The sequence below is a fragment of the Pangasianodon hypophthalmus genome, chromosome 4 (assembly GCF_027358585.1).
Source record: "Pangasianodon hypophthalmus isolate fPanHyp1 chromosome 4, fPanHyp1.pri, whole genome shotgun sequence".
NCBI classification, from domain to species: domain Eukaryota; kingdom Metazoa; phylum Chordata; class Actinopteri; order Siluriformes; family Pangasiidae; genus Pangasianodon; species Pangasianodon hypophthalmus.
In genome coordinates, this window is record NC_069713.1 from 29,586,218 (window position 1) to 29,600,310 (window position 14,093).

At 35.9% G+C, this 14,093-nt stretch overlaps 1 protein-coding gene across 1 annotated transcript; it reads left to right on the forward strand.

Annotated features, from left to right (window-relative positions):
* Window positions 1–1,428: 1,428 nt before the first annotated feature.
* Window positions 1,429–10,861, forward strand: zgc:153615 (uncharacterized protein LOC777747 homolog). Its single transcript, XM_026936510.3, has 7 exons — window positions 1,429–1,551; window positions 3,240–3,343; window positions 4,946–5,063; window positions 5,550–5,726; window positions 6,495–6,618; window positions 7,271–7,364; window positions 7,465–10,861. Exons 1-7 carry the CDS (start codon window positions 1,522–1,524, stop codon window positions 7,526–7,528), a joined length of 711 nt encoding a protein of 236 aa, XP_026792311.1. The 5' UTR covers window positions 1,429–1,521; the 3' UTR covers window positions 7,529–10,861.
* The last annotated feature ends 3,232 nt before the right edge of the window (window positions 10,862–14,093 follow it).

Below are 14,093 nucleotides of genomic sequence, written 5' to 3' on the forward strand. Positions count from 1 at the left end.
AAGTAGGAAGGAAAGAATGAAGGAAGGGATCTATCTATCTATCTATCTATCTATCTACACTCACTCTCCACTTTATTAGGAACACCTGCACATTTATGCAGTTATCCAGTCAGCCAATCATGTGACAGCAGCACAATGCATAAAATCATGCAGATACAGGTCAAGAGCTTCAGATCATCTTCACATCAAACATCAGAATGTGGAGAAAGTGTGATCTCTGTGACTTTAACTGTGGCCTGGTTGTTAGTACCAGATGGGGTGGTTTGAGTATTTCAGAAACTACTGAATCTCCTGGGATTTTCACACGCAACAGTGTCTAGAGTTTACACAGAATGGTGCGAAAAACAAAAAATATTGAGTGAGCAATAGTTCTGTAGGTAGAAACGCCTTGTCGATAAGAAAGGTCAGAGGAAAATGGCCAGATTGGTTCGAGCTGCCAGGAAGGATAAAGTAACTTAAATAATAACTCTTTACACCCGTGGTGAGCAGAAAAGCATCTCAGACTGCACGACATCAAACATCAACATTGAGTATTTCTGAAACTATTGGTCTCCTGGGATTTTCACACACAACAGTCTATAGAGTTTACACAGAATGGTGCAAAAAACAAAAAACATCCTGTGAGGCTGAAACACCTTGTTGATGAGAGAGATCAGAGGAGAATGATCAGCCTGGTGTGAGCTAACAGGAAGTCTATAGTAACTCACATAATCACTCTTTACAACCATGCTGAGCAGAAAAGCATCTCAGCATGCGCCAAACATCGAACCTTGAGGTGGATGAACTACAACAGACTCACAAACTGGACAGGTGAAGATTCTGCTGTTGTAGTTCATCCACCTCGAGGTTCGATGTTTTGTGCATGCTGGGATGCTTTTCTGCTCAACACGGTTGTAAAGAGTTATTATTTATGTTAAGCTCTTGACCTGTATCTCCATGATTTTATGCATTATGCTGCTGCCACATGATTGGCTGATTATCTGCATGAATGTGCAGGTGTAGAGGTGTTCCTATTAAAGTGGATGGTGAGTGTATCTATCTGGAGTCCACTGCAGAATTATTGGCACCCTTTAATAGATGGAAAAAAAATCTAATTGTTGAAAAATTACTGAAGAGCAATTAAAGTTTTGGGATGTGCTGTTATTGGTAATTAATAATCAACTTTGGGGTAGTAACAGTAACTCTGCTTTATCACGCCACTCAATGGTTGATTATTTTCCTATAACAGCATACCCCCAAAGTTATTCCTTACACGTCACCCTTACAGTATACTGTCACGCTGATCATATAAACATAACACTTATAAACATAACATTTATTTGAAATGATCTAGCGAGTCTTCATGTCTTCTAGTGTTACTCTCTCTCTCTCTCTCTCTCTCTCTCTCTATGCCTAAGTGCCTGAGAGCAATATCACTCTTCCTCCTCCCATCACTGTGTGTGTGTGTGTCTTCAGGAAGCCTCTCACACACTGCAGTGGAAAGCAGGGTGGCTGCTGCTGCACTCGGCCATGCACTGAACGATGGTGCATCAGGAGAAATGTGTTTACCAGGTGAGACGTTCGGTGATGCTTTTAATCCCCAGCTGATCGTTACAGAGTTTGATCTGTATGGTGTATTTAGGTGTCTTGGCTGGGTGCCATTACTATTTTTTTTTATCCTTAGATTTCTGTCTGTATTCCATCGACCTATACGAATCCTTCTAATGTGTATGATGCTAGGATAGAATTTGTATATTAAGGATGTTTTCAGCTATCCAGATTTAATTGTGGTAAAAGTGACGTAGCTATTTTTTGGTAGCTATTTTCTGATCTCATCCTCATTATCCTGGCTCAGTAAGAGTGTTCTAACAGAATAACAGCACCTGATTAGCTGTTAGCCGTTAGCTCACTCATAGAATGTGCCAGAAAGCATGACTAACTGATGGCGTTACATCACAGATCAGAAACCGCCCTATAATTGTGCTTATTCATGGCAGGCTAACTCCTCCAGGTCTGAGGCAAAACACAAGAAAGAGGTGTGGCGTGGTGTATTTTAGGGATGGACGATATGTCATGACATATGATACATCCAAAAAGGCTGCAATATACATGATGAGCACTCCAACCTGTTCATAACTGTTAATTGTTTGCTTTGATTAACATGACCAACATTGTGAACATCAAGGCTTGACCTGTGGGGATTTAAAAAAAAATCTACTGTACTATTATTAAATATAAATATAAATCTATTATTCCAAATGGAGCCACGACATGTTTAGTGTCTGATGATCACTTCTTTAGTTTTACACTCGAGCTAATGTAGTCTAACAAATAATGAAAATCAATGCCACTTGAAAGGTTTTCTGTAAATATCTGCCTGAAGCCATGTCCATATCCAGTTGCTGATATGGGACCCAGTGGGATTTACTGTAATCTATAAAATTAACACAATTGGGGCAGCCATCTTAGAGAACCTTCTCTTTAAACCAGTTTGGAATCAGTCTGCCCCACCCCCTGAGGCGTCGACTCCCAAAATTTGAAATATATACAGAAAATGTAGCAGTTATATAGATAATGATAAAGTTCCATAAGGAAGATAAATTTGGAAATGTGCCCACTCCTGGCTATACAAAACTCATCCCACATAAAATCATCCCAAAGTGCTGTTGAATTCTGGATTCTGATTGGTCAGAAGGTTTTTGACTAATTTTCTATAACAGCAGCTCTGACAATAGTCCTAATACATTATCGTTTCTATAGTAACAACTTACATAGGGATTGTATGGGGGACGCTCCACATAATAAACAAGGCTAATATTAAACAGATTGAAAACGTGTTATTGTTGTTGATATTTTCTGTGAGGAGTGAATTTATGTAGCATGTATGGAAGGAGTCTCCAGTGTCAGCACTTTGTAACAGTCGCTAAGTTTTCCGCCGCGAGAAAGTCTTCAGGCGTTTAGGCTTTTCGGTTTCTGGGCATCATGACAAGCTTTATTTTTAATAAATTCCAAAGAAAGAAAAAAGAGGCAGATGAGGAAACAACAGTAACATAAGTATAACGCTGCTATAATGTAAATTTTGGTTGAAATGGACTTCTGTTATTTGTCAGCTACTTTAACCTTATAACTCCAATGCAGATGATTGACACTTAGCATGCTTTGGCTGATTTGAGGTACAGGGTTAAAATTGCATTAAAATCTTTCACCCCAAATAATTTAATACATTTACATTTGTATTTTTTAATGAATGATGTGTACAGGCCCAGAGGATCGAGAGGGAGTCCATCAGACAGAAACTGGCCCTCGGCAGTTTCTATGACGACGGGCCTGTTTTCTTCGCCAGCAACAGCTGCCCGTCCCCGCGGTGTGTATCGTGTATATGCTCTGATTATGTAATATGTATTTTGCTCTGTCTGTACTTACTCTGTACTTGCTCTTCATCTCCATGTGTCTTAAAGGAGCAGTTTGTCATCTTTACAGCCCTCTGCTGCCCGACATGCAAAATGCAATTAAAACCAGGGGCAATTTCCTTTCCTCTTAACCAACCCCAGAAAAAAATTTATGCCTTATGGATTACCTATAACAGAAAAGACACAAAGTTGATAGGTCAGGTTTTTCTGGGCTGGAAAATTGCAAAGAGAAGTCTAAAAAAAGGAAATGAATAACAACTATTGCATGGCGGTGTTGCAAATCACAGTTATTCTAAAGTATCTTAGTAATTATATGAGTATGAGAAGATCGGAGTCACTTTTAAAATTACAAACAGCACCTTTAATGACAAGTTTGCTCAAATTGCATAAAGTCTCATAAACATGCCTTGACACCTCAAGTACAGTAGGCAGTAGGTGCAATTCATAATAAAAGCAAGTTTGAGACAAAGACGTTATTTATTACTGAGTTTTCTGAAAGAGAATAAAAGAATATAGCTAAAAGAATAACTATATAATCTGTTTATTTACAATTTATCGCTTTATTTAGCGCTTTTCCTTCTTTTCGCCACAAGAGGGCACAGCAGAGCTTTGGTCATCTACCATGATTTAAACAATTTCCTCGAAAACACAATATTAATGTTATCAAACATTACGATAATGTGATATGTCTAATAAATATGACTAAAGAACATTTTCCATCCTGTCACATAACCATTTCGCCATTATTAAACGTTTTAATACCTTGTGCCTCCCCCGTGGTGCACCTCAATGGAATAATCCGTTTCTATGGGAACGGTCAAGTTAACGGTCAAGAAATGAATGCATTTCAAATTCTGAGGTGTTAGCATGTAGCTAGCAGGAAATAACGTGTTTTTCTCTCCATTTTGGGGGGTTATTGTTTGAATTCACTTCAGATATTATTTTAACAAGAAATTGTTTAAAAGCACCTTTTTCATGTATGACATAGCTCTATGGAGAAAACATGATATATTAAGAAAATCCCAATCCAAATGTCAAGCCTCTGTGTGAAATTATTAAATTTCTTAAGAAAATGCCCAATGAGAACATCATGTTCTCAGAAACTGAGAGAAAACTGTTAATATTTTAGCAGGAATCCTCACATCTAAACATATATCTATTTCATGGACTACAGAACACTTTTTTCCCCAACGACCCTGCTGAAAAAAACAATAGAAACCATCACAGAAATTCTAATGGTTTCCATTAGCTAACCATTAAAACCATTAGCTAACAAACCATTAGCTAAACATTAAAACCCTTACAATTATCGGTCCTTAATGGTATCCACTAGACATGCCACCAATAGAAAGCAACAAATTACCAGTAGACACCCACAGGGACCATTACCGTTTCCATTAAAACCTATACAATTCCCATTATAACCATTAAAACCATTACAAATTCTATGAGCATTTCTTTTGTTTTTTCAGCAGGAAATATATGATTCAGTATGGAGGAAAAAACCTGTCGATCAAACGTTCGCTATATATGTCTTTGTTTTTGTCCGGCTTTAGGTTTCAGAATGGTGTGAACCTGCAGGTGTGCTTCGTGAATGACAGCAGCAGTGATAAGGACAGCGATGCTGAGGACAGCAGGACAGAGACGAGCCTTGATACGCCCTTGTCTCCTGTGGTACCTGCTTTTTAAATACCTCTATATACAGAACATAGAGTTATACAGTTGTGCATTATGGGATGGCACCAACATCTTCTGAGGAATGATGAATTTGTTGATGATAACTTTGCACTGAAGACTTGAATAAAGCTAAAATGTGTGTTGATGGAGAAACGGAGAATCCGGTGAGCAACCACTGACCAGAGACATCCATGGATGTCCTTCTCTGAGCCAGCAATGGAAGTTGTTATTGGTTTTCTTTTTTCCTGACTTCTTTCGCAATAGCATCAGACAGGATGTGGAAACCATTAATCATCCTAAAATCAGATTTTGTTTTAAATACAAACTATAAAAACTATGTACTGCTGAAAGTAATTGGACATTATAGGAAAATATTGGCTCTAAAAACAAGTCTATGAGTCCATATATATGTAGATATGTTTTCCGGGGCAGCCCAACATGACCCCAGTAATTTTGATCTTTTCCGATTAATTTTCTGTGCAGAGTAAACAGAGCTCGTCTCTCTCGGAAGAGGAAGAGGACGGGGAATTTTGGCGGCTGCAGCGGCGGCTTGAGGAGGAAGCGCGCGGGGCTCTGGCTCTCGCTCGGCCCATGGCACGCATGCAGGTGGAAGTGGAGAGACATGTGCAGCTACACCGCAGGTCTCCGGTGGCCGATCTGGTCAGTTACACACACACACACACACACACACACAAACATATATATATGGACATTTGGTGCATTCAGATGCTGACCATGACAAGGGCAAGTCATTGAGGGGGAGCTAAAAATGAAACTGGAATCCAAGATCACAACTTCATCAAGAGCACTTTGGGTTTTTCTGAGGTTTCTTGGTACTTGCATTTTTTAGAATTGGAAGGCAGTGGAAGTTGAGTCAAGTGAGTACACAAGAACGCAGAAATGAATCTACTAAGCAATTGATTTAATGTGGAAAATGACAATCAAGGAACTCGGTTTGTGGCTTCTGTGTTACAGAAAGTTTACATCACTGATTTGGCACCATGAGGCCCTAGTGACAAAATCCCACTTTAAAAATAAGGTGCTAATGTGGCACTTTCTTTAACACTACTCAGTTTCAGGATTTGCTCTGATCTGATAAAAGTGCACCGTCAAGGGCAGTCCCAAATCCTAACACTGTGGTTTTTTTTTTTTTTTTTTTTTTGATAGAAGAATGGGGCCGTCCCAACAGAACCATTTTTTTTTAAATTAATGCCAGAATTCTTTTTTTTTTTTTTTTTAATCTAGCATGACTCAAAGCATTCTTTCCTGAAGTGAAGGGAAATTAGGCACAATATAGTTACACCACTTACACACTTCTGCTTTCAGTTTTAAATATCCATTAGCATAGCTTACACCATTGATGCTTGTAATAATAGTAATAATAATAATAATAATCACTAGGAATGTATCGATGGGGTGTTGTTGCAGTTGCCGCACATGCCACACATCAGCGAGAGTCTGATGAAGAGGAGTCTGAGGCCCGTGGACCTCAGAGACATGAGTCTGGGTCAGTTACAGGTCATCACCAATGACCTCCACTCACAGATACAGGGTGAGGTCAAAGTTCACACACACAACAATCTAGATGTCAAGATGTCAGTCTATCAATTTACATCACCAAAACCTTACACTCAAATATTTATTTATTTATTTATCCATTTATCCAAGAATATATTATTTAAGCCCCACCTTATTATTAGTCAGTCATCTTACAGCATCATCATACATCATACTTTTTTTTAGCTGGTTTGCTTCATTTTTTTTAAAACACAACATGGAGTATATTAATCTAAAGGACATAATCATAGAAATTACATACAATCTAACAAATAGTCAAAGGAATGTAACTGCTATATTACTGTAAAAACCCTAAAAACATTTGTAAAATGTCATTATATCATTTTTTATATTTTATTCTAATTTTTAGTATTTAAAAATATGTATTTTCAATATGTATTTTTTTCAATTGTTTTTTTAATTGTTACTTTTATTATAGCTTTATTATTGTTTTATTTAGTCAAAATTGTAGTTTTATTTTTAAAATGTGCCATTTATGTCAAATCAAGAAACTCACCATATAGATCAGAAAATACAGTCCATAGTCGTCATATTTGTATTTCTATTTTGTCTATGATTACTAGGGCAAGGTCAAAGCTCAGTCCATGATGATAAAGTGTGTGTACATTTTTCTGATTTCTCTGCAGGTCTAAACGAGGAGCTTGTGCAGCTGCTGCTCCTGAGAGACGAGCTTCATGTGGAGCAGGACGCCATGCTGGTGGACGTGGAAGACCTGACCAGGCTAGAAAACCTCTTTTTTTTTTTTTTTTACAGTATAATATGTAGTATATGGTTTAATGTATGTCAAATCAAGTTGAATTTATCGTTCTTTTTCCCTCAGGCATGCGCACAGTCAGCAGAGACACATAGAAAAGTCCAAAAGAAAAGGCGCCTGCTCCCTGTGACCTCCTGACCCTCTGGAGCAGTTCAAGGTCGTTCGACGATGAGCCATTAGTGTTGTGGTAGCGCTCGCAACTCAGCTTAACTAGACGTGTGTGTCTCTTTTCATGTGTTCCAAGCTTTGTATGGATGTTTTCAGTGTCAATCAGACATGCCGTGAGCTTTCGTGCTTGCCCACGCTAAAGCAGAGGAATGTTAAGGTTCTCGGTGTAAGACCTGCGGGCTCACGTGAGGCGTAAAACCGAAAAGCTCTCGAGCTGTCTGCATGTACTTACAGTTTACAGGGGTGCCGTAAATTATATATATATATATCTCAGCATTGCTAGATATTGTTAAGCTATATGTGTGTAAGGCCTGCAGGGTGCTGAACGAAGCGGATCTCACAGAACATCTATAAGAAATGCAACATACTGCAGCGACCATAAATTGGTTAGGAAAATTCCCCTAAAAATCAAATACTAATTATAGAATTTTAATTATAGTTATAATACTATAATTCTAGTTATTATATCATTATAGTTATATTTTTGTAATTTTATAGTTATATAATGTTTTGTTCTAGTTATTCTAGTTAATTACAGCTGTAATTCCATAAGTCTAGCTATTTCGTAATTGTAGTTATAATTCTATAACTCTAGGATTATATTTCTATTATTATAGTATTCTCTAATTCTATAATTTTATAGGTATAGTTCTATGATTATTGAATTCTAATTGTAGTTGTAATTGTGTAATTCTTGCTAGGCTATAATTATAGTTATAATTCTATAATGATATCATTATAATTACAGTTATAATTCTCCAATTTTGGCATTATAGTTATAACTCTACAATTATGAAGTTGTGGTTATAGTTCTATAATTCCATAGCTATCATTTTAGTTATAATTCTATCACTGTAGTTATTCTACAATTTTCGCATTACAGTTATAGTTCTATAAATATTGAATTATAATTCTAGTAATTACAGAATTTTAATTCCACACAAAAGTACAGAATTAGAATGATAGCAAGCCACTTTTACGATATGTTTTGAGAATTTGCAGCCGTATTAGCAAAGGTTGAACTGCCTTCTGTTATAAATATAGTATATTCTTAAATCTTTTGGCTTTATCCTTGGTTTAGTCGCCCTAAAGCATCGCAGCACACTTTGTCAAATGGTGGAGCAGTAAACGTGTGCCTTGGTTTATTATTTTTTAAATTTGCACTGCCAGACAAATGTTATTGAATTTATGAAGTTTTTTTTTTTTTACCCATTATTGGCAATAAGTGAAAATCGCTAAATCTTCATATTTAAGGACATCGTTTAATCTCAGTTTGTAATGAGACTCTAAATGAGTCTCAATGTTATTATACATTAATTTATGAGACAGTGTTAATATCACATGTAATAATAATATATACATTAAAGTGATCTAGGTCAGCCTTTTCCAGTTAGAGCCAGATTTCTTCCCACTAAAATAAAAAGTCACACATTGCTCAGTTCACTTAGACCTATTTCTTACTTAGATTTTCTGAACCCAGATTATGGAAGTTTAACTTGAAGTGTTTAAAACCTTTTGACCGGCAATGCATTGCTTCAAATGCTCATTTATCATATAATTCTAGCTTATAGTGTTCTGTGTTTGCTAATAAGCTTCATTTGTTAAGTTCGCTAACGTAGGTAACACAAGATTACATCCCAGTACTGAAGCAGGGTAAAGAGATTACTTTTAAGTAAATTTTAAAATGTTTGAAGCTTTTATTTCCATCTAAAATCACTGAATGTCATTATACAAGACATACTAACCACACTTACATCACCACAAAAAATTTTGTATTAATTATTTAAGAACACTGTTGTCCTTGTAATGTTGTCCTTGTAATGTTGTCCTTCATGCTAACTCACACTAACCACAACCTTATACATGAGCTGGCAACTATGATACCAAAACTAAAGGTTGTTTTGCCACAATAGTGTCAGCAAGATTCCAGCTTAAAGTTTAACTGCCATCAGGTGTAAAAATAACCAAAGCAAGTTTTTGATTCTCTTGATGATATTAAGCAACATTCCCATTAATCATTAAAGATTCCAGCTTATAGCATTTTGTTTGCTAGTAAACAGCCTCCGTTTGCTAAGGTGTGCTAATGTGGCTACAGCAAGATTACATTCCAGTGTTGAAGCAGGGTAAAGAGATTATAGCTAAAGTGACAGGTATTTAAAAAAAAAAACTACACTATGGCTACGAACAACCTTAGAAAAAAAAAGTAACACTTAACATTATTTCTGGATCATATACGATTTGCGCAAGAAATGTTAAGAGCACTTATCTTTTCCCTTACCATTAACTTTACTTAATCTCAACTACACACAAGCATATAAAGGTATAAACCATTTCTTTCAAAAAAAATTTTAATTACAACAAACCTTTTCTTGAAATAGTAACAGTGTTAGCAAAGAAAAATTTTTAACTGCCATCAGGTGTAAATGTAACCATAGGACTTTGTCAAATTTTTAAATTAATGCTTAATTAAAGTAGCTAAAGCTAGCTTACATTCCAATAATGAAGCATGTTATGAGATTATCTAAGTAAATAAACAAAAAATGATGTAACGAAATAGTCAATAACCAACAGACGACTGTAAAATGAGCTGAAGTCGTAAAATGAGCTGTGAGTGCTGAGCTTATTCCTCGCCGCAAAGTTGAACTATTTGTAACTTTACTTCAGTTGGTTAGTGTGGTTTCTTATGAGAAGCTAATTTTCCGTTGGCCAACATCTTTTTTGTTGTTTCTTAAAGAAAGGTCCTGTTGCAAATGACTAGCTATAACTTCCATTTGTCCCAAAATGACAAATCTAGCCAATTTCGAATCGCAAAATAAACTGTAGTAGACCTGGAAATGAACCGAACTGGTATAAAGGACTTCATTATAGAAAAGTTCGTAAGTCAACTTCTTTCTAGCTACTTTTGGAAGAGATAGTTCTTATAGTTAACTGTGCTTTCCTAAATGATTATGGTTGAAAAGTCAATGTTTGAATGTCAACATTTAGCAGTAACTTACACAAAATGTTCCACGAAATCTGGTTCATTATTATTGAAGTTATGTGATACCTAGAAAAATCCATTTCCTGGCAGTGTGAGGAATCTTTGTATGAAAGTGAAAAATGAACTGAAATGAGCAGATTAGCAGTTAGTGTTGCGCTTTCATTTTCATCATGAACATTTATGTGTAGAATTTCAAGAATTTTATTTTTCACCCTTTCAGACATGTGACAGGTTTACTGACTGGAAGATCAGAAGTCTGGAATCAGATATGCTAAAGGAAAAAAAATTGATCAATAAAAAACTTACTTGCAGACATTTCTCATCTCTGAGGTAGTCATTTTTGACAAATATTAAATAATATACCACAGCTCTGTCGAATTCTTGATTCTACTTGTTCAGAAGGTGTTGATTAATTTTCTAATATAATATATTCTAATATTTCTATAGTAACAGATCATTCACAGGGACTTGTACAGGGGGCTCTTCACATAAACGGATTCAATGCATCATTTCTCTTATACCACTAACAATTTTTTTATTTATTAATGAAGGACTTGTCATACTTTTTATCCATTTATAGTTATATTTATTGTTGTGGAACATACGCAACGAAACAACTTCGTTCGTGTTGTAATTTACATTGTAGCAGCTGCTATTTTTTCTTTTTTCTTGATGATAAAGAAAAATGCAGCTTGTCATGTTACTAAGAAACCAGAAAACATAAACCCCTCTGTCCTGAACGTTTTCGATACAGTCCGCATGACTTCATGAATCCAGTCTGCTTTGTGTCAAGATTTCAGGCTGTTGGTGGTGGTGTAATGGCATGGGGAAGGTTTTTTTTACTTCTCACACATTGGGCCCCTTAATACCAATCAGAAAATCCCCGAAACATCTCGTTATAACTTACATTATAGCAGCTATAAACATTCAACAGCTGCTGGTTTTATTTTATCTTGATAATACAAAAAAAAAAAATGCAGCTTGTCGTGTTACTTGGAAAGAAAACACATAAACTCCTCTCTCCTGATGACTTTCCCATGGTGGAAAACCTACCGAGTGTTACAAAGCACTGAAACCGGCGATGTCATAGTTTTTTTTTCTTTGATTTGTTATATATTTTTCATTGTTCAATAAAAACACAGTGTTTAATCCTGTTTATTATTAGTTTTAGATTATGTGGAGAGTGCTGTGTTGTAAAGTACTACCGAGCCTGGACTGAATCCTTCATGTGTGCTTCCCTTTTGCAATTTTGTTCTGTTTCTGTTGTTTTTTTTTTGTTCTTTTGTGAACGCCTGCCATACAAACAAGAACACTTGGGCTGAAATACTTTTTAAAGTTTTCACATCCTGTAGTTTCAAACTTTACATAATACACAGTTTTTCTTTTGGGGTATTTCTGCTACTTGTTTGTATTCTAAAGTGAAACACAAATAGCATTTGATAAAGGTTAGTAATGTACTTAGGGAAGCACATGACTACTTTATGCAGCCAAAATCATAGTGTTGAGGTTTTTCAAATGATTACTCACAGATCCTCACTGTATGTGTACAGTAATGACTTCATACGACTTCATAACGAAGACAGAGAGGGGATGTCTCTATATTCCCTCAACTTTGCAGTCCCTCAGTACATTGTACATTAAGCACTAAGGAATTCTAGGGTCAACATTGAAGTCAAGGAGTCATACCTTAAAACATTCTTATGTAAGATGACAACTAACATATGCTTAAAAGCAATTTAATAATGACAACTAACAAATGTTTAAAAACAATTTAATAAATGCAATTTCAGATATTATTTATTTGTCATACCACAAATACTTTCTCTTTGACGCATTTGGTGTACAGTGCAAAAATATGGCTAAATTTTTTTTTTATCAATTAATTACCTATTTAAATGTTCTGTTGAATAATTTTGCCACAAATAACAGCTAACTGGTATAATAGTCCCATAGTTTTTGTGTTATCTTGTTTGTACTGTTGAAACAGCATTTAAATCAAAGAAGGAAAGTGAAACTCCATGACGCAGAGCTAGAGTGTTATGAGTCATGTACTTTCATTTTCCCTCTCTTTTTGAGTATGACTTGGCAATTTTTACGTTCTTCCTTTCTTTGGAGTACAGAACAAATTGGTGGAACAGCTCAGATCATTTCTGTCTTTTTTTAAATCTATTATTTACTCAATATTCAATATTAGAATTTATACCACTGCACTGCTGATTTCTGGATTCTGATTGGTCAGAAGGTGTTGATTAATTTTCTGTAACACTGCAACAAGTCTTGTTCGAGCTGACAGTAATAACCACTCTTTACAACCGTGGTGAGCAAAAAAGCATCACACAACACATCGAACCTTGAGGTGGATGGGCTACATCAGCAGACGACCTCATCTGGTTCCACTACTGTCATCCAAGAACAGGAATCTGAGGCTAATCTGGGCAGCGAAACTGGACAGCTGCAGATGGGAAAAACATCATCTGGGCTGATAAAACTCGATTTTTGCAGATGTTAGGGACAGAATTTGGCAACAGCAGCTCAATTTCATGTGCCCAACCTGCTTTATGGCAACAGTTCAGGCTGGTGGTGGTGGTGTAATGATGTGGGAAATGATTTCTCAGCAAACACTGGGCCCCTTAATACCAATCGAGTATTGTTTTAATGCCACAGCCTAGTTGAGTATTGTTGCTAACCATGTTTCCAACACATTGTGGAATCCATGCCATGAAGAATTAAGACTGTTCTGACAGCTAATTGAGTGTATATTTTTTCCCCCTCTATATTCATTCTAAGTTCTAGGTAGCTACTATATGCATTTGTATCACTATTTCAAATCACACACAAGTTTAACTGAAATGATGCTGAAAACTGGGCCTAATCTTAACTTAATCTAAACAGCGAAAGAGAAATAAACTGTGGTGAGAGCTCTTGAGGAATGCACAGGCCTACTACACACTCCAGCACAGAAACAGGAAGTGGTTCTTCTGGTGTACCTGCACGTGCGAACTCAACCCTGAAGCATGTAAGAACGTTAATTCCCTCCATCACAAACCACTGTAAGCATTTTCATTGGAAATTACAACAATAAAACCCTTTCGTGTGTGTGTGAGTGTGAAAGAGATAGAGTTTCATTTGTAATAATGATAATATTAACGCAGCGTAAGGGGAAAAGCCCCTGTGAAAAGTAAACACACACACTTATATATATATATCCACACGGTGAAATGAAACATGGCATCAGAATTAAGGAACACTTGCAGCCATGGTGAAGATCGTCTATCAGTGTAAGTAGCGCAGGGCTGCAACAGTTTGTCCGTTTTATTTATGATTTATTTATTTTTGTTAGATATTCTGTAACATTAAATTTTATACTACTGCTACTACTACTACTACTGCTACTTATTATTATTATTATTATTATTATTATAACAATAAATATTATTATTATTATTAGTAGTAGTAGTATTATATTGTCATATTTAGTTTTTTTTTTGAACAAATATATATTTGGAAATTTATTATTTATTGATTATTTTCTATATTGTAATATATT